This window comes from Pseudopodoces humilis, chromosome 4, assembly GCF_049639895.1.
Source record: "Pseudopodoces humilis isolate 2021_Gansu_Grassland_sample_001 chromosome 4, ASM4963989v1, whole genome shotgun sequence".
Lineage (NCBI taxonomy): Eukaryota > Metazoa > Chordata > Aves > Passeriformes > Paridae > Pseudopodoces > Pseudopodoces humilis.
Genome location: NC_142203.1, coordinates 13538806 through 13557054, shown reverse-complemented (window position 1 = coordinate 13557054; position 18249 = coordinate 13538806). Strand labels below are relative to the sequence as shown.

Sequence of the window (18249 nt, the reverse complement as noted above, 5' to 3'; positions counted from 1 at the left end):
TATTTAGAGATTTTTTATCTTTATTTATTTATCCATATAGTTACAAGTATAGATTGATAGAGTTGTATTTATATGTGTATCTATTTATACATCTGTATAGTTATGGATGTGATAGAATTTTATTTCTATGTATGTAGTTACATTTATAGATTTTCAGATTTGCATTTATATATGTAGAGAGTAACATTCATATGAACACACAGTTATATTTATAAATGTGCATAGTTATTTAGTTAGAGCTATATGGATGTTTAGGTACATAGATTGAGCTGTGTAGGCCTAGGCTGCATTTTAACCTCTTTCCCCCCCTTGGCTGCCTTTTTCATCTCTTGTTTTTCCCCCTGTGCCCCTTCTGTCCCCTCTTCCCGTGCTGGGTCCGAGCTGGGGCCGGGCCAGGTGGAGCAGCAGTTCCAGCCCCGGCTGTCCCTGGAGCGGTGGGAGCTGCCGGTGGCCCCAGGCACTGTCCCCTGAGGAGCTGCTGAGGGACGGTGAGACTGAGGGGGCCGAGGAGGCGGTGATGCTGAAGGGACAGTGACCTTGGGCTGCTGGGGGCATTGAGGGCTGTGGGGGAGCAGAGGGCGATGGTGGCACTGAGGTGACAGAGGCGCAGGCTGAGGGGGGTGCAGAGTCTGAGGGGACAGAACGGGTCAGAAGGGACTGAGCGGGGTGAGAGGCCTGTGAGGGGCCGAAGAAACTGAAGGAGGGGCTGGGGGTTTGCCGAGAGGACGGCGGGGCTGAGGGGATGGAGGGGGCCAGCAGGGAGCAGAGAGGGGTCAGGGACTGCAGCTCTGCCAGGCCTTGGAACCAATTCCAGAGCCTCCACTTTTGCCACAGCTGCCCTGAAGACCTTGAGGAAGCCAGACACTGCCAGGAGCCAGCAGGGAGAAGCTGAAGGCCTCGAGCAAGAGCAGTGAACAGGGATGTGCTGCTGCCACCCCGAGAGCCTGGGTGAGGCCACAGGGCCGGTGAGGCCGGGCAGGGCTGAGGGTGGCGTGGGCTTTGGGCCTGGGCGCTGCCTGGCTGAGCAGGAGCGGCCCCTGCCCGTGCTGGGGCTGCTCAGCGCTGCTGCCCCAGCCGGCACAGGGGCTGTCCTTGTGCAAGGCAGCTGTGCCAGCAGGGCCCAGGAGCTGTGCCGGGCTGCCGGGGGCTGCGGGACAGTCCTGCCGTGCCTGCGTTCGCCACACGCTGGCCCGCTCGGCCTGCTTGTTCTTTCAGCCCTCCTGGGGAGGCTCTGAGATTTTTCCCTTCCCTGCTGGAAGGGCAGGTGCTGCCAAGGCAAAGGTCCCAATACTGACTGGGTGTTCCCTTTGCCTCCCAGATGTCCCCATCTGCTGTCCCTGTCCAGGAGAGCTGCTCTGCATGGGAGGAAAAGACCGAGGGAGAGGCTTAGAAGATGGGGAGGCTGGGATCCCTCTGGTTATAGCTCTGTTTAGAGATGTATGGCCTTGCACATAGACAGTGATAATTACGTGAATATTTACATATGTGTGTTGCTATTTGTATAGGAATATTTCTGTATGTCTGTTGTTATATTTATGGATGTATGATATGTATATATGTGTGTGTATATGTACATATATGTTTGTAATTGCATATATGGCCATACATGTACCTAAGTGTACAAGTTTGTTGTTATAACTGTCTTCAGTTCTATTTCCTGTGTATAGAGTTGTGTAGGTACCTATTTCTATTGATGTGGTTGTAGGTATATGCTGCCTTACGTGAGGCAGACACCCTGGTTCAGGAGCAGCACGGTGACCATGTTCAGGCCACTTGGTCCATCTGCACACAACACCAATGTGATGGATGGCAGGAATGGCGTTTATTGCTGAAGAATTTGACACTTTATAACCTAGGTTCACAGTGTTACTCCCATCTGCTTTCATCACAGCTAGGTGCTATTGGCTAATTAAGGGGCAATTACCATACACTGTGGAGGAGGGGGGTGACTATCTTTCCGTTACATCCCGATATCTTCCGAGCGCTGGGCCCTAGCTTCCCACAGGTATATATGGCTGTTTAAATAGGTTTACTGGTATTTATATAGGTAGGTACATCTATTTTTATATGTACATTGATCTATTTCTAAATATAATTCTTTTTACATGTGTATCCAGATGTATAGGTGTATATTTGTACTGATGCAGTTGTATGGATATTTAGATTGGGACAGTGACATTTGTATATTTTCAGATAGTTTTGTTTTATATATCTATATGTATATATATATTGTATGAAATATGTAATATTTAATTGGAATTTCCATCTGTAGATTGTTATATATGTATATATAGATGTATTTAGTTCTATTTAAACATGTATGAAGTGGTATAGTTGTATAATTCTATCTATTGAATTCTTAGTACAGGGTTATTTAGAGGGAGAGAACTGATATTTTTGTATTTCTATATGGGCTGTAAGCTTGTAGAAATCTGTAATAAATTAAGTTGTTAAACACTTCGTTGATCTTTGTCTATAGTGACTTGTAGAGGTTAGCAATAAGTTAAGTTTTTGCTAACTGAAGTTGGTATTTGTATATTTTTACGTGGCATTGTTGTGCTAATATAATAAATTAATTTTTTAAACTTAATTGAGATTTTTATAGTTCTGTATTGTCAGCGCAGGTGTAGCAATTTGTAGTAAATGACATTTTTCAACTGAAATTGATTCATGTGTATTTGTGGATCAGCTGTGCAGCTGCAGCAATCTGCAAGAAATGACATTTATCAGCTGAGATGGGTGGTTTGTGATTTGTGCTATCCAAAGCAATGGGCAGATGTAAATGTGATGACGCTGGAGGATTTTGGTCATGAAAATCTCCAGCCACGCCCAGCACATGCCCCACTTGCGCTCAGGCTGGGCAAGGAAAGTGCAGATTTGGGATGACAGCAGAGCCACACGTTGGCTCAGAACTCGCTGCACAGGCCTGCTGAGAAAACTCTGGGACTCTGCTGCGCGTAGAACTCCAAGCAGGAGGCAGCAGGGCAGGAGAAAGCATTCACAATGAAAAAAAAAAAAGAGAAATTGTGTCAAAACAGATGTGAGGATACTCTGGGAGTTTGATAAAATGCTCTAACTCACCACTGCCTAGGCTCATCTTCAGCAAAACTATTTTGTTAAAAGCTGAACACCTTCCAGGAAAGATAGATTGCACTTTCCCCTTCACTTGCCGTGCTGTGTGAGTGGAAGATGTCCTTACCACAGGGAATTTTTGCCCTTCAGCACCTCCCTCCCTCACATGAGATCAAAGATTATGTACTACTACCGCGTGGCACCATAAACAAAAACAGCCCTGCCCTCGTGACAGTGTGTGCAAAGTCTTCCCTTCCTCCTGTCCCCACATTGCACAAACTGAACCATCCCCTTCCTGTCCAAACTGCACCTGAGGTGAGTGAGGGCTCCAGGAGCTCAGGAGGGTGCAACACCACCGCAGGTGGGAAGGTTTTGCAAAGCTTCCTAAGCATCAGTGAACTTCGGGTTTGCCGGTCTTCCCCTGGAATATTGTCCTACTCATGAACGGTCTTGGAGGACACCGTGCCACCAGCTCAAGCAAGTGAAGTTTGTTTTCTTCAGGGCTTGAATGGAGGAAAATGCAAATGGTTATTTTTAGAGTGAAATTTGGGGTTTGGTGCAGCTGGGTGAGGTCCGTTATTTGCTGTGGAAAGTAGAGTAAAAGCTTTAAATTCGCTACAGAAGCTGACTGCCAGCCCACACAGAGATCTGAATGGGCCCAGGTGTGCTTGCTGCATGCTGGTCCAAGGGAAAAGCTGGAACAAAGTCCCCTTTTATTGCGGATTGAGCCTCTGTCCTGATGGGACACTTGTGGTTGGGTTCTTTTTTCCCCTTGGACTGAGACCCTGTTTATTCTTCTTTTATCTGCATTACATGCATACAAGGTACAAGGAGCTACGTGCACTAAGATATAGAAAGGTGTAAAATGGCTAACAAAGATCTTCTTCAAGGTTTCTTATATGTCCATTTACCCAATTAACAAATGCCAAGTAAATTATTTTTCTTAGTGACCCAACGACCCAACACCTGCACGCTGCACTGCGGCATTCTTTATCCAATCACTTACTACTACCTGTTATAAATGACTTTCAAATTTCCAAACAATCAATCTAATTAATTGATAAAATACTTCAATAAATTGAATACAAAATAATAAAAAATACAATTAAGTAAAAGAACACAATTTAGTAAGAAAGATACAATTAAGTAGATATATTCAGATATATATTTCTATACATATATGTGTGTGAATATAATTGGCCTGTGGTTACAAATGGTTAAGGCATAAGCAAAACCGACCAGGGTATGGGGGGGGGTGGGGGGGGTGGGGGTGGCTTCTCACCCCACCTCATGTACAAAACAAAGGACTTCAAGCTAAACTTATATACTGTATGCTTATAAGTATTCATTAATGTTTGCCATAAGTTTCTTCCTCTTTCTGATTTTTCTGACTTTACATCACGTTTTTTCACGGTGCATGCCTCACTTGTTGTTAGGGGGTCTTCAGTCTTCTTTTTGGGGGTTGTTTTGCGAAGGCTTCTCCTCTTCCTCATTGTCCTTTGGATAACCTTACAGGTTTGTGCGTGTGTAATAAGTGCTATGTTAGTCTACTAATTAGCCTTATATTTTCTAGTCTTTAGGCCCAATGCCTAGATTCATTCTAATTTTGGTCCATCTCAAGGCCGTTTTGGTCTTGAGACACCATTTATCTTCTAAACTACATCCTGTACCTTAATTTTGACATGTAACATCTGCAAAGGGGTACATCTGCTTTATAACACTGATTCTTGATCGCTTCTAATAATAACTCTACTAACAGTTACAATTTAGTTAGCATGAATCAATTCCATTTATTACAATCCCCCATTTCTCTTACTGATCACATTGATTCATGCTTCTCAATTTTAGTACTTTTTTATATTCTTAATTCTGTTCCTTTTGTTCTCCTGATTTCCATTTCTAATTTTTCTAACTTTTGTCTTGCTGCATCAAGCTTTTCACTCTCTCTTTCAAATTTGGTTAACATCTCCTGAGCTATTATAGTTTCTTTTTGTTCAGTTAACCTTTTTTTACCTTTCGAGTGCCTGTAGAATTTGCCTTTAATATCATCAAAGAGTTTGGTTTCCCTCTTTCTGCTCATTCTGGATGAGTGGGTATGGCTGTAACTTGCATTCCTTGGATTACTGAATGAATAAGTCTAATAAAGTATGGAATCATACAAGATAAAAACCATAATCCTAATGTAGAACACAATATCATAAATCCTAACTTTTTCCACCAAGTGGCTCCAAAAAGGGTATCCCACCAGTCAGTCTTCAGAATGGAATTCCATTTCTGGACTGGTACATGTGCTACTCTTTTAATTTCCTCAGCAATTTTAGTAATGGCTTCCCCATGATCATCTATTTCCACACAACATTCAGATTCATTAAACCTTCCACAAACTCCTCCTTCTTCAGCTAACAGATAGTCCAGAGCAATTCCATTTTGATATACAAATGCTCGCATTTGCGAATGCTGCCTAGCCAGCAATTTCAGGGCAGCAGAGGTATGGTTTGAAACTACTTCAACTACGACTTGTAGCCTTATTAACTGGTTCAATAGATAGATTGGGGTTCTGTATCCCCAAGATCCATCTTCATCCCAAGAGGCTGGGTCATAATATGCTATTATTCTCTCTGCAGGCCATTCATCCTCACCCCATTTTTGGTTTCCCCCTGCCTTTGGAAAGTCAAAGTTCAAGTCCCTTTTATTCCTTTCTAGTGTTTCGTAAAGTGGTGTTCCTAACATATTACTCCTGGACCTCAGTATAACAAAGAAGGAGGGTTGTATAATTCTTGAGGTACAAGTTCCTTTCCACTTTTGGGGTAATTCACTATATGCTCTTTGTCCACAAATCCAATATATCCCATGAGGGGCTTTCCATTTGTTACTTGTTGTACCTGGTTGTTCCAAATAAAATTTTAGGTTACTTATGGATCGGTAAGGGTTATCTCCAGGACTTTTATACCAACACACATCAATATTGTTATCCCACTCACAATTAGTTTCTTTTATTATTCCCCAGTATCCAGCAGGAGTTTTTGTTTGCCAGGTTTTTGTATTATTATCTGAATTTGCTGCCAGGGTAGATGTACAAGGGGTATATCTTACCACTTCATTGTATTTCTTTCCTTCTCAAGTTACACAAACTGTCCCAATTCCTTGGTGACCCAAAATCCATCCTCCAGGTCATTTTAATGTCTTGGAGATTTGAGTATGATTCCACTTTAAAAATTGCTCTGGAGCTAGACTCTCACCTCTCCATGGCCACCTCTCAGCCATTCTGAGCCCCTCACAAACCCAGCATTTGGATATTCCTAGTTCTGTAGCAATCTCTTGCATCAGATATACAAAAAGGTTTTTAGCTGTAGCTGGCAAATCCCAGTCGCTACATTGCTGTTTTAATTGTTTATACAATTGATTCAATTCTTCTGATTCTTTCTCTGGAATCTTTTACACATTTCTCGGACAACATGTGTCTTACTTGTGGAATTATCTCAGGGGCAGCTTAAAAATAAAGGGTCAAAAAACTTATCCTTCCCCACTGCTTTACAGCCTTCAAAATCCTTTTGGTAATTATGGAAGGAACACCTTACCCAGCTACCATTAGTGAGCTTAACATGCGTTTGATTCCATCTGCCTCGATATCTGGAACAGTCATAAGGAGGGCTGTTACTGCTGAAGATCAATAGATCACGCGAACACAGGTTGAGGTGTGGTGAAGGAAAGAGCAGCGTTTATTTTTCCTCCCAGGATTTATAGGCTTCTTACCATGGCCAGGGATTGGATGGTCAGGATAACACTTTCTCACTGCACTGGCCATGAGAAATGCCCATCACAAGACGTGTATCAGAAAGAATGTACACATATCTATGTTTATAGTTACTGTCCTGGGAAAGTCCTTAGAAAACTATGTTAGCAAGCTCAGAAGCTGAGTTTTCAGGGCGACAGAGGGCAGTTGGGGGTCCAACAATCTAAACCCAAAGATAAAGTCCAGTCACAAACGCTCTTTCCCACATATGTGCTTCCTGTTCTATTTAGGCAATATATGCCTCTTTCAGAAGAATGAAGCTGCCATGGACTTCCTTCTTTGTCCCAAAATCCCGTTCCATTATGGACTTCACTCAGGATGCTAATCCACCATTTAGGCTCGACTGGGCTGGCCACCCATGGCCAGCTTTTAGATCCCCCTGGCCCTCTGCAGACCCAACAGTTTCTAATGTTAAAGGTCTTTGCTACTTCTTCTCCTAAGGTTAAAAAATTATTTTCCAACTTTAGACCCCAACTTAACTGAAAATATAAAGGTAAAATTATTAAGAGAAACATTCTAATAGTGTTATAATCTAATTTCTAATTTTCAATTTCACGTTGTCTTCTACACCATGGTGAAGGCACAGAAACAGCTTAGCATAAAGAAAGCAATGACAGCATGGATTGGCTCCCAGTGACTGAAGATTTGAGAGTAGGGATGCCCATACAGACTATTTCAGCAGGCAGTCTGTGGGTAGGCACTCAGGGCTTCCCCAGATGTTGACGCCCAGCTACTGCTCCAGTCCACTCCTGCGGAGTGTCAGTCGCGGCTTCCCATCCTTCTCTTCCAGCTGAGATGTCCAAACCTCTGGAGCTTTAGAGACCTTGACCCGAGTGTGATGGGTCCACCCATGTTCAGCTGTCTTGAGGGCTGTTTCTGTGGTCAGCAACACCTGGAAAGGTCCACACCATTTTGCCACCAGTGGTGCTTCTTTCCACTCCTTAACTAGGATCCAGTCTCCTGGTTGGATATTATACACAGCAAAGTCCAAAGGCAGGGTCTGTGTCAGCTGAGCTTCCTGTCGAAGAGATTTCACAAGAGACAGTATCCAAGCCTGTTTTAGATATACATCACTTATCTCTGCCCCCGCCCCAGGCTGAGAATTACAAGGATAAGGAATTCCAAACATCAATTCAAAAGGAGATAGTTGAATATCTTCCCTGGGTCTGGCCCTTATCCTTGTTAAAGCCAGTGGTAAGAGCCGCAGCCATGGCATTTTCGTTCTATCACCAGCTTCAGAAGATGTTTTTTTATTTCCCCATTCATCCTTTCAACCTGGCCTGAGCTTTGGGGATGCCAGGGAGTGTGGAGGTTCCATTGTATCCCTAAAGCAGTCATTACTCCTTTAAGAATTTTTCTGGTAAAATGAGCTCCTCTGTCTGAGTCTATTGCTTCCACCATCCCATAGCTTAGAATTATTTGTTCCAAAAATACTGTAATAACTGACCCTGTAGTTGCTGAAACAGCTGGGAACACTTCTGGCCACCTTGTTTACTGACACACTATTACCAAAAGATATTTAAATCTCCCCACCCGGGGCATTTCAGTAAAATCCACTTGGCATCTCTGAAAGGGACGTACAGCCCAAGGTCTTCCCCCCTCCCCCGGCAAGTTTCTTTGTACCTTTGTTATTTGTCTTAGCACAAATCAAACAACCTTCAACAGCTTGTTTTGCCAGAGTAAAAAGACCCACAGCAGCATACATTTTGAGGAAGGCTTCTGCTATCTCTTGGGAGCCCCAATGACTCCCTTCATGGAGCTGTTTTAACAACTGTAAGGCTAGAGCTTACCATCCCTTGTAAACCAATTACTCCCTCTTTCCTCTGCCCCACTCTTTTTAACTATCTCAAGTTTTTCTGGTGGAAAAGACAGCTTCTCTGGCAAGGGGGCAGTTACTGGGAGCAAGGAAAGTAACTTAGAGATTTCTGGCAACAATGCAGTTTTCCGAGCTTCTTCATCAGCCAGTCTGTTTCCTATTGCCTCTTCCGAGCACCCTGCCTGGTGTCCCTTGATGTGTATTATTGCTACTTCTTTTGGTAAATTCACCACTTCTAATAGGCGGGAGATTAAGTTCTCATGAGCCAATGTTTTTCCTCTGCAGGTTAATAAACCTCTCTTTCCACAGTTTCCCAAATGCATGTATCACCCCATATGCATATTTAGAATCAGTACAAACATTTACTGTCTTGTCTCGGTATAATTCACAGGCTCTCACAAGCGCATACAGCTCGGCTGTCTGGGCTGACCAGATGGGTGGTAACCTCCCCCCTTCCTTTAGTTTCTTCCCATTCATGATAGGGTATCTTGTAAATCTTTCTATCACCTTTGAAGACCCATCAATAAACACATTTTCCCCCTCAGGCCATGGAAATCATTCCTTGCCCTAGACTGCAGATCTCTTACTTGAATACAATCATGGAATTTTCCTTGGCTCCCCTCTTCAGGACCATTCAAACAGGAGGCTGGGTTAAAACCTTCCCCGCTTTTAAATTCTAAATCCTCCTGTTTTAATAAACAAGACTCATATTGCAATAACCGAGAGCTGGTCATCCACTTAGAGGCTCTCTTAGTTAATAAAGCTTTAATCTGGTGTGAAACTTTAACAATCAGATAACCCCCCCCTTGTCAGCTTTCAGGCCTCAGCCACTATCAGAGCTGTGGCTGTGCAGTTCTGCAGACAATGGGGCCAGCCTCTGGCCACCGGGTCTAGGGTCTAACAGTTTTGAAAAATAGGCAACAGGTCTCTGAACCAAAATTCCTTTGGCATGACCCTGATAACATTCATATATAATCCAAATTCCTTTTCTGTATCTGGAAGAGCTAGGACTGGGGCATTAAACAATTTGTCTTTTAATTTTTTAAAGCTTTGCTCTCCTGGTGTCCATACCACAACATTAGGACTGTCTTGTGTTAAAAAGCCATATAAAGGTCTGGCCACAACAGAAAAGTCTTCTATCCATACTCGGCAGTATCCCACCAACTCTAAAAACTGCCGTAATTCCCTTTTTGTCTGGGGTAATGGTACTTGTAGAATTACTTGTATTCTTTCTGGATCAATACACTGTAACTCTCCAGTTAAAATAAGTCCCAAATATTTGACCTTTTTCTCTACTAACTGTGCGTTCTTTTTGGATGCTCTAAGTCCCATTTTAGCAAGAAAATTAAGCAGTTTCACAGTAGCTCTTTCAACCATCTCCTTCTGCTCCCCTGATAACAGCAAATCATCTACATACTGCAACAACCTAACCCCTGAGGGTGGGGTAAACTCTCTTAGTATTTTTTGCAAAGCTTGTCCAAACAAAACAAGTGACTCTGTATAACCCTGTGGGAGGACTGTCCAAGTCAATTGCTGCTTTACCATTTTACCTCCTTCCTCTTGTTCCCACTCAAAGGCAAAATACTGTTTACTCTCTTCTGTAATTGGACACCCCCAGAAATCATCCTTTAAATACAGTACTGAATAATACTGGTGTGAGAAAGTGACCTGGTTCAGGATTGTATAGGGATCCGGAACTGTGGGATGCCTTGATTTGACAAATTTATTATTCTTAAATCTTGCACCATTCTGTAGGCTCCATCTGGTTTCTTAACTGGCAGAATAGGGGTGTTATAAGGAGAAATGCACGGTTCCAACAGACCTGTCTTTAGCAGGGACTCAATGATAGGCTGTAAACCCCTTCCTTCCCTCCCTTGAAAGAGGGTATTGTTTTTTTGACACAACTTGTCCTGGTTGCTTCAAAGTAATTTGGAGAGGCTCTGTGTCTAATTTTCTGTATTTCCCTGGGGCTGCCCACACTTCTGGATCTATTTCAGTATAAGCTCTCTCAGACATTTTACACAAAGATATTACAGTGCTGGACTCAGTGTCATTTTTTATAATACTGATTTGCATTCCCATTTTTGCCATCAAATCTCTTCTCAGTAAATTACAATCACAATTAGTAACAAACAGGAACTCATGCATTTCAAACTTGTCCCTGACATCTATTAACAGCAGTTGAATAAAATGCACTCGCTCATCTTTTCTGCTTACTCCTTGAATGATCTTTTTGACAGTTTCCCCCCTTTAGGTATAAAATTCAAGGTGGATCGAGAGGCACCTGTGTCTACTAGAAAACACACCTCCTCTTGATCCGGACCCACTTTAAAAGTTATCAAGGGCTCCTGAGTGGTGGGTCCCCGGTACAATGGAAGCCCCTGACATCCCTAACAATCCATTATCCTCTGGACTTTTTCCTCTTGTGGGTCCAGCTGTTTTTGTGGGCATTCCCTTTTCCAATGCCCTTCTCCCCTGTACATGGCACATTGGTTCCTCCCCAGCCGCTGTTTGGGTCGGTTCTCCCCTGTCGAGGAGGGAATGCCCTGGACACCTCTTTGTGGCCGACCCCATCCCCTCTGCCCCGGGGGACCCCTTGGACCTTGTGGTTTATTCTTTTGGGGCTGCAAAAACTCTGCCATCATCTTTGCCTTAGCTTTTACTTTTTCTTCATCCCTTCTTACATATATTTGCTGTGTTTTTCTCACTAATTCCTCTAGAGGCTTATTCTGCCAACTCTTGATCTTTTTGTACTCCTTTCTTTATGTCAGGCTAAGCCTTAGTAACAAATTGTACTTTCAACAATGTGTCAAAGGCTTGCCCTTCAGGGTCCATTCCCCCATGCTTATGCAAGGCACCCCTAATTCTCTCTAGTCAATGAGAGGGGCTTTCATGTTTCTCCTGTTCTAATGACATAGCCTTAGCTATGTTGTTAGTTCTAGGAGCTGCTGATTTGATTGCCCTAATCAAATAAGCACGGTAATCGTGGAGGTGAGCCAGGCTGGCCTGGTTCCTGGGGGAAGGCATCATCCACTATAGGTACATTAGGTCCAGCCCCCCCCACTGCTTGTGGATGTTCATCTTCCCACAGCTGCTGAGCTTTTTGCAAAATCATTTGTTTCTCTCATGGCCCAAACAAAATCCCCAAAAGAAAATCCCAGTCTTTCCAGGTATAATCTGCATTTCCCAAATATTCTTCTATCTTTTCCCCCACCCCTATGGGATCATCCAAGTATGGGGGCAATTCTTTTTTCAATCCTCTTATATCTTGGGTATTAAGTGGTACGATTACAAACCCAAATCCTCCCCCTTGACCTCCCAAAGGGACTTGGCAGAGTGGCATTTGGTGGACCCCTGTCTCTTGGGTCCGGGGGGCTTCTGATGCTCTAAATTGAGTTCCCCTTCTAGTCCTAGGGGGTGATATGATATGCTGCTCCCCTCCCCCTACACCACTGTTATTCTCAGGTGGAGGTGTAGGAACAGCATTTCCCTGATCCCTTTGCTCTGGAAGGTGAGGATACAGGGACCTGCAGCTGGCCTTGGGTCAGCTGGCAACCCCGGAGGACAAGACGGGGGAAGGTGCTGAAAAACATCTCAGTCTTCACTGTTTTCCTCTTCCCCCCCTTTTTCCTCTTCTCCTTTTTTTCTTAACACATAGATTTCTCCTGTTGCTTGCTTGTTTAAACCATATCAATCCACATTCCCTTTCAATACATCCTTTCCAATTCTCCTCTAGATACCTCCACAGAATTCGACACAAATGAATTCTATCTGTTCCATAGGATGGCCATATAAGTCCATTTGGCAACTTATACTCTGGCCATACATAATAACAATATTTTACCATCATCTCCATAGTTACCTCTGTGTGAATGCATAATCTGTCCCAAGATCTCAGCATTCTCCCCAAGGGACTCTCCGGGGGTATTATGGGATCGTCATCCCTTTTGCTGGGACCCCTTCCCGGCTGTAGCCTTGCAACCCTCCATGGGTGCCCTCCCAGGCTTGCTCCCTGAAGATCCCATTTTACTCACCGGTGAAATTTTCAGTAGTTCTTCCCTGTGGACACTTCACAGACCCCCCTGGTCTGCCACTCATCTGTCTCCTGGACAGTCTCGGGAACCCAACTGATCGCCCAGTGACAGCAACCACCAAGGGGAGCTGATCACCAAAACTGGGTGAGGCATGCCTTCAGCTCTGCTCGCTGCCTGCCACCCGGACGGTGGAAATATCCCGGACCAAGCCCCCAAAAATTGTCAGGAAAATGAATCCACAAACATCAGAGGTTTATGTCCAAAACGGAGACAGAGGAGTCCTTTTACTGTATTCAAATAAAGGGAGAGGCATTCCCCTGGAGTCTCTCTCTATTTTGGAGGGTGCAGTCTCCTTTTTATTCTAATTCCCGGCTGTTTATCCCTTCTCTCTTTCTCCATAGGCTGAGGTACTTGAGAGGTACAGACTTCCTGGAACGCCTGATACCTGGAATACCTTCCCCCCCCCGCCCCCCCCATAATCTTTTCTTAATTTTGAGCTCTTGTGGAATTCATGGTGCTCTTTCAGTGCCTCTTTCATCTTTCAATGGAATCCTATTGTTTCTGTTGTCTCTCAGTGACAGTTGCATCTTATTAGCAGACCCACTGCTTGTTTGTAAAGACAAACCCGTCATCCCTCTCAACCCAAGCCTCTGAGACTATATCCTACATCCTTAAACACAAACTGTCAAAATGCCCAGGGAGGAAGACGGAAAAATGGATGGGTGGTTGGTGATTGTCTTAAGTGGCACAAAGTAGAACTGGAGGCAAGTCATTAGTGCTCTGACCCCCAGGGTCTGATACTGGGGCAGATACTCTCTCATGTCTTCATTATTGGCCAGGTTGGAGCACTTTATCCTCACCAAGTTACCTGGCAGGAGCAGCTGATACACCAAATGCTTGTGCCACTTAGTGGGACCTTGGAAGGCTAAACAATTGGCCTGAGGTGAATCTGATGAAGTTGAACAAAAGGAAATGAGAAGTCTTGTACCTGGGGAGGAATAACCCCATGCATCAATAGCTGCTGGCGGCTGATTGCCTGGGAAGCAGCTCTTTTTTTTTTTCCTTGCCACGGTGGTTTGGGGTTGTGCTGCAAAGCAAAGGCAGGAGGATGGCTGCAGCCAGAGAAAGAAAGGCTCTGCACCACGCCCTGCCGTGCCATGCCAGGCCAGCCCCGCGAGCCGCCGCGCTGTGCCCGCAGCCCCGGTTCTGCCGCGCTTGTCCCCTCCGAGTCCGGCCCGTGCTGGGTGCGTTGTGGCGCCAGTCGGCGATCGGCGCCATGGCGGAGCTGCCGCTGCTCACCAGGCTCAACGCCAGAACCTTCCCTGCCAAGCTGTGGCGCCTGGTGAACAGCCCCCGCGTCCGCTCCGTGCGCTGGGACAGCCAGGCCCAGGGGCTGCTCATTGACCGCTCCCTCTTCGAGCGGGAGCTGCTCAGCCCAGGCGGCCACCAGGGGTCAGCCCCGCACACCTTCAGAGCCACGCAGTTCCGCACTTTCCTGTGCCAGCTCGGCCGCTACGGCTTCCACGAAGTGCCGGCCCGGGCTGGGGCGGCTTTGCTGGGCGATGCTGGGGGCTGGCTGCACTACAGAAACAGCAGATTTCGCCGCGACCGCCCCGAGCTCCTGCTCCGCATCAAGCGCCGAACCACAGCCAACAGGCAGTGGCTGGCAGCGGGGTGGGACGAGTGCAGCCGCCTCCAGCGGCTCCCCACGGACCGGTCGCTGCCCGCCTTCCCCGCCGGGCAGCCGCCCAGAGCCGGTGAGGTGGGGTGGAAGCTGCAGGTGCAGGGGATGGCGTGGGCTTTTCGCCATGGGCGCTGCCCGGCTGAGCAGGAGCGGCCCCTGCCCGTGCTGGGGCTGCTCAGCGCTGCTGCCCCAGCCGGCACAGGGGCTGTCCTTGGGCAAGGCAGCTGTGCCGGCAGGGCCCGGGAGCTGTGCCGGGCTGCCGGGGGATGTGGGACAGTCCTGCCGCGCCTGCACTCGCCACACGCTGGCCCGCTCGGCCTGCTTGTTCTTTCCAACCCTCCAGGGGAGGCTCTGAGATTTTTCCCTTCCCTGCTGGAAGTGTGGATGCTGCAAAGGGAAAGGTCCCAATACTGACTGGGTGTTCCCCTTGATTACCAGACTTCCCATCTGCTGTCCCTGTCCAGGAGAGCTGCTCTGCACGGGAAGAAGAGACCGAGGGAGGGAGAGGCTCTGAAGATGGGGCGCTGGAATCCTGCTTAGAGTTCTGTGTAAAAATGTGTGGACTTGAACATAGAGTGATAATTAAATACATATGTTGCTATTTGTATAGGAATATTTCTGTATGTATGTTGTTATATTTATGGATGTATTCTATGTATATATGTATGCATATATACATATATATTTGTGATTACATATATGTGTATATAGGTATCTTATCTAAGTATTCATGTATGTTGTTATATCAGCATTAAATTCTATTTCCTATGTATGCATTTGTGCAACTATCTATTTCTATTGATGCAATTGTAGTTATTTGGCTCTTTAAATAGGTATATTGGGATTTACATAGGTAGGTATGTCTGTCTTTATATGTATATTGACATATTTTTATATGTAACTATATTTACATATGTATCCATATGTACAGCTGTGTATTTGTATGGATGCATTTGTATGGATATTTAGCTTGGCACAGTGGTATTTTTATATTCATAGATAGGTTTGTTTTATATATCTGATTATGTATATATTGTATGTAATATGTACTATTTAATCTATACTTACATCTGAAGATTGTTATAGTTATACATGTCTTTATATATATTTATGTATATATATGTATTTAGTTCTATTTAGACATATATGGAGTGGTATAGTTGTATAATTCTATCAACTGTAGTTTTGGTACACTTATTTAGAGAGGGAATGCATATTTTGTATTCTGAGGCTTTAAGCTTGTAGTAATATGTAATAAATTAGGTTGTTAAACACCTAATTGATCCTTGTGTGTAGTGAGTTGTTGTAGAGGTTGGAATTAAATTACGTTTTGTTAACTGAAGTTGGTATTTGTATATTTTTACATAGCATTGCTGTACTAATATAGTAAATTCTATTTTTTAACCTTAACTGAGATTTGTATAGTTATGTATTATCAGTGTGGGTGTAGCAATTTGTAATAAATTACATTTTTCAAATGAAATCGATTCTTGTATATTTGTAGATCAGCTGTGCAGCTGCAGCAATCTGCAAGAAATGACATTTATCAGCTGAGATGGGTGGTTTGTGATTTGTGCTATCCAAAGCAATGGGCAGATGTAAATGTGATGATGCTGGAGGATTTTGGCCATAAAAATCTCCAGCCACGCCCAGCACATGCCCCACTTTTGCTCAGGCTGGGCAAGGAAAGTGCAGATTTGGGATGGCAGCAGAGCCACACGTTGGCTAAGAAATCACTGCAAAAGCCTGCTGGGAAAACTCCGGGACTCTGCTGTGTGTAGAACTCAAAGTAGGAGCCATCCAGGGAGGACAAATCCACGCCCATCCCATGGGCAGCTCTTTAGGAAGCACTCTAAGTGTCCCTCTAAATGTCATCCTGGAGACCAGAAGCCAACAGGGATCCTGAGCCAGCTCTGCTGCCTTTGGCAGTGCTTTGGCAGATGAACTGGAATAAGGGGGAGGCAACAGTGACTGTAACTGCTGCAGGCTGGGGGTGAAGGAAGGGCCATTGACACAGGTGCTGAAATAGTCCAAAATCCAGGAGAACTGGGAATCAACAAGTTCTCACAACCACTATAATGATGGAAGCCCTTTGTTTGAAGTTCCCTGGAAGAACTCCCCAGAGGAGTTGCTGCTAGGATCAGCAGCAGTAGAAGCCAGCAGGATCTGCTCATTTTCCTGGGTCTATTTCCAGGTCGCAGGCTGTGATGGCCCCTGCTCCCACAAAGCCCTTGCCCCTGGAGGCTGCAGGGTAAAAGGTTATACAGAGCTAGAATAAGGACACAATTAAGGACACAATGCCCGGGATTCATCTTGTAAGTCAGCTCTCACTCAGGCCTGCTGCTCAGGCCTCAGCACATCAAACACTGAATTTAGAGAACCTTCTGATAAAGGTTGTCACCCCTTACTTTTAACCCAATACTTCTAGTCCTGATAAAGTAGAATTCTTTCTGTACATTCTGGAAAACAGATCATCTAAAATCTTCAGTTTCTCAGTGTTTAAATTTTATCCACCAAGAGAAACTTAGTCACTTCCAAAATGAGCTTGAAATAAGCTATTTTTTTAAAACAAAACTGAGACTTTTTTCTTTATAAGAGAGGAATTTCCAAAACTCCTTTGTGAAACTCAAGCAGATTGTTTGAAGTATCCATTTCCTGACATGAGCTCAGGGAAGCCAACCTGAGCAGTGTGCACACAAAGCTCAACTTCAGTAGAAAGGTGATACAAGAGTGACTGGGGAAGGACAGAGTGGCTTTGCAGCTCTGCTGGGGCCGTTCAGTTTAAATTGCTGTTCACTGCTGGAAAAGGAACTCTTGCTGCTGTAGCAAAGCTGTTTGAAGATGCAGACAGTTTGTTCATAAGCCAAGTCCTGGTTGTGATGAACAAGCATTTGTACCCCAAAATCCACCAGCAGCATTAACAGACCATTCTTTAGACAATTTGCTGTCAGAACCAGGAGCAACTTTCAGTGAAAGGCAAAAGGCTTCTACTCTCATTCCTTCTAACAGCTCTTACACCTCTTCACAGCACTTGCAGAAATCCTCGGCCTCCCAAGTTCCCCTTGGAAAGCAGGATGCTGTGTTCCTTCTCACTTTTCAGGATTTCTCATCATTTACAAGGCTTTATTCATATATTCTGAATGTTTTCACCAGGATAATAATGAATAGTATAAGAGCCAATTTGTGTTTGTCGCAGTTGAGACGGACATGACATGAAACTCCACAGTTCATGTGGCAACAGCAAATTTTTTATTGAGTGAAGTTCCTTTTTATATGGTTTTCAAAAACCTGTATGGGTGATTCCAATTGGCTGAATTTGGTTACCACCCAGCTCACTGGCCCATAGCTGCCTACCTCCATGCTTGCTAGGGATTGGCTGGAATTGATCAAATTTAAATCTCCAAGCTTTACAACGCCTTTCCATTAAGGATGTTTTTCTCTTTTTCCTAGTCTAGATCCATCGAGTTCTAATTAGTTATCTATAAATGCGAGGCCTCCAGGCCATCTGTTAGCCACCATATAACATCTAACATCTGAGATGTTATGTCCTGCAGGGAGGGGATGGAGGAAGGCCAGAGATTCCATGCTTCATGGGAGGGACACCCAAGAGACAAGCCTCTGACAGGTGCACTTTCCATGCACATTAAGTTTACGGGGAAAACACTACACCCTAGGAAGAAATGTGGAAAGGCAACAACTTCCCATTTTGATTTTAGGAGCAGACTTCAAATGCAGCCTCCAAGTACAGGGAGCACTGATATTCTAAGCCACACCACATCCCTGCCAAAATTTCCAGCAGCCATGGCAAAATGACTGCAGAAATAATGCAGAATCCTGGCCCTCCTGCTGT

At 44.7% G+C, this 18249-nt stretch overlaps 1 protein-coding gene across 1 annotated transcript in view; it reads left to right on the top strand.

Moving 5' to 3' along the window:
• Positions 1-13991: 13991 nt before the first annotated feature.
• LOC148184447 (heat shock factor protein 5-like) overlaps positions 13992-18249 on the top strand; it is a 7424-nt gene continuing 3166 nt past the window's right edge. Inside the window, exons 1-2 of the mRNA XM_088054614.1 lie at positions 13992-14472; positions 14838-14974. Coding sequence (XP_087910740.1) covers positions 13992-14472; positions 14838-14974 — 618 coding nt within the window. The remainder of the gene's footprint in view (positions 14473-14837; positions 14975-18249) is intronic.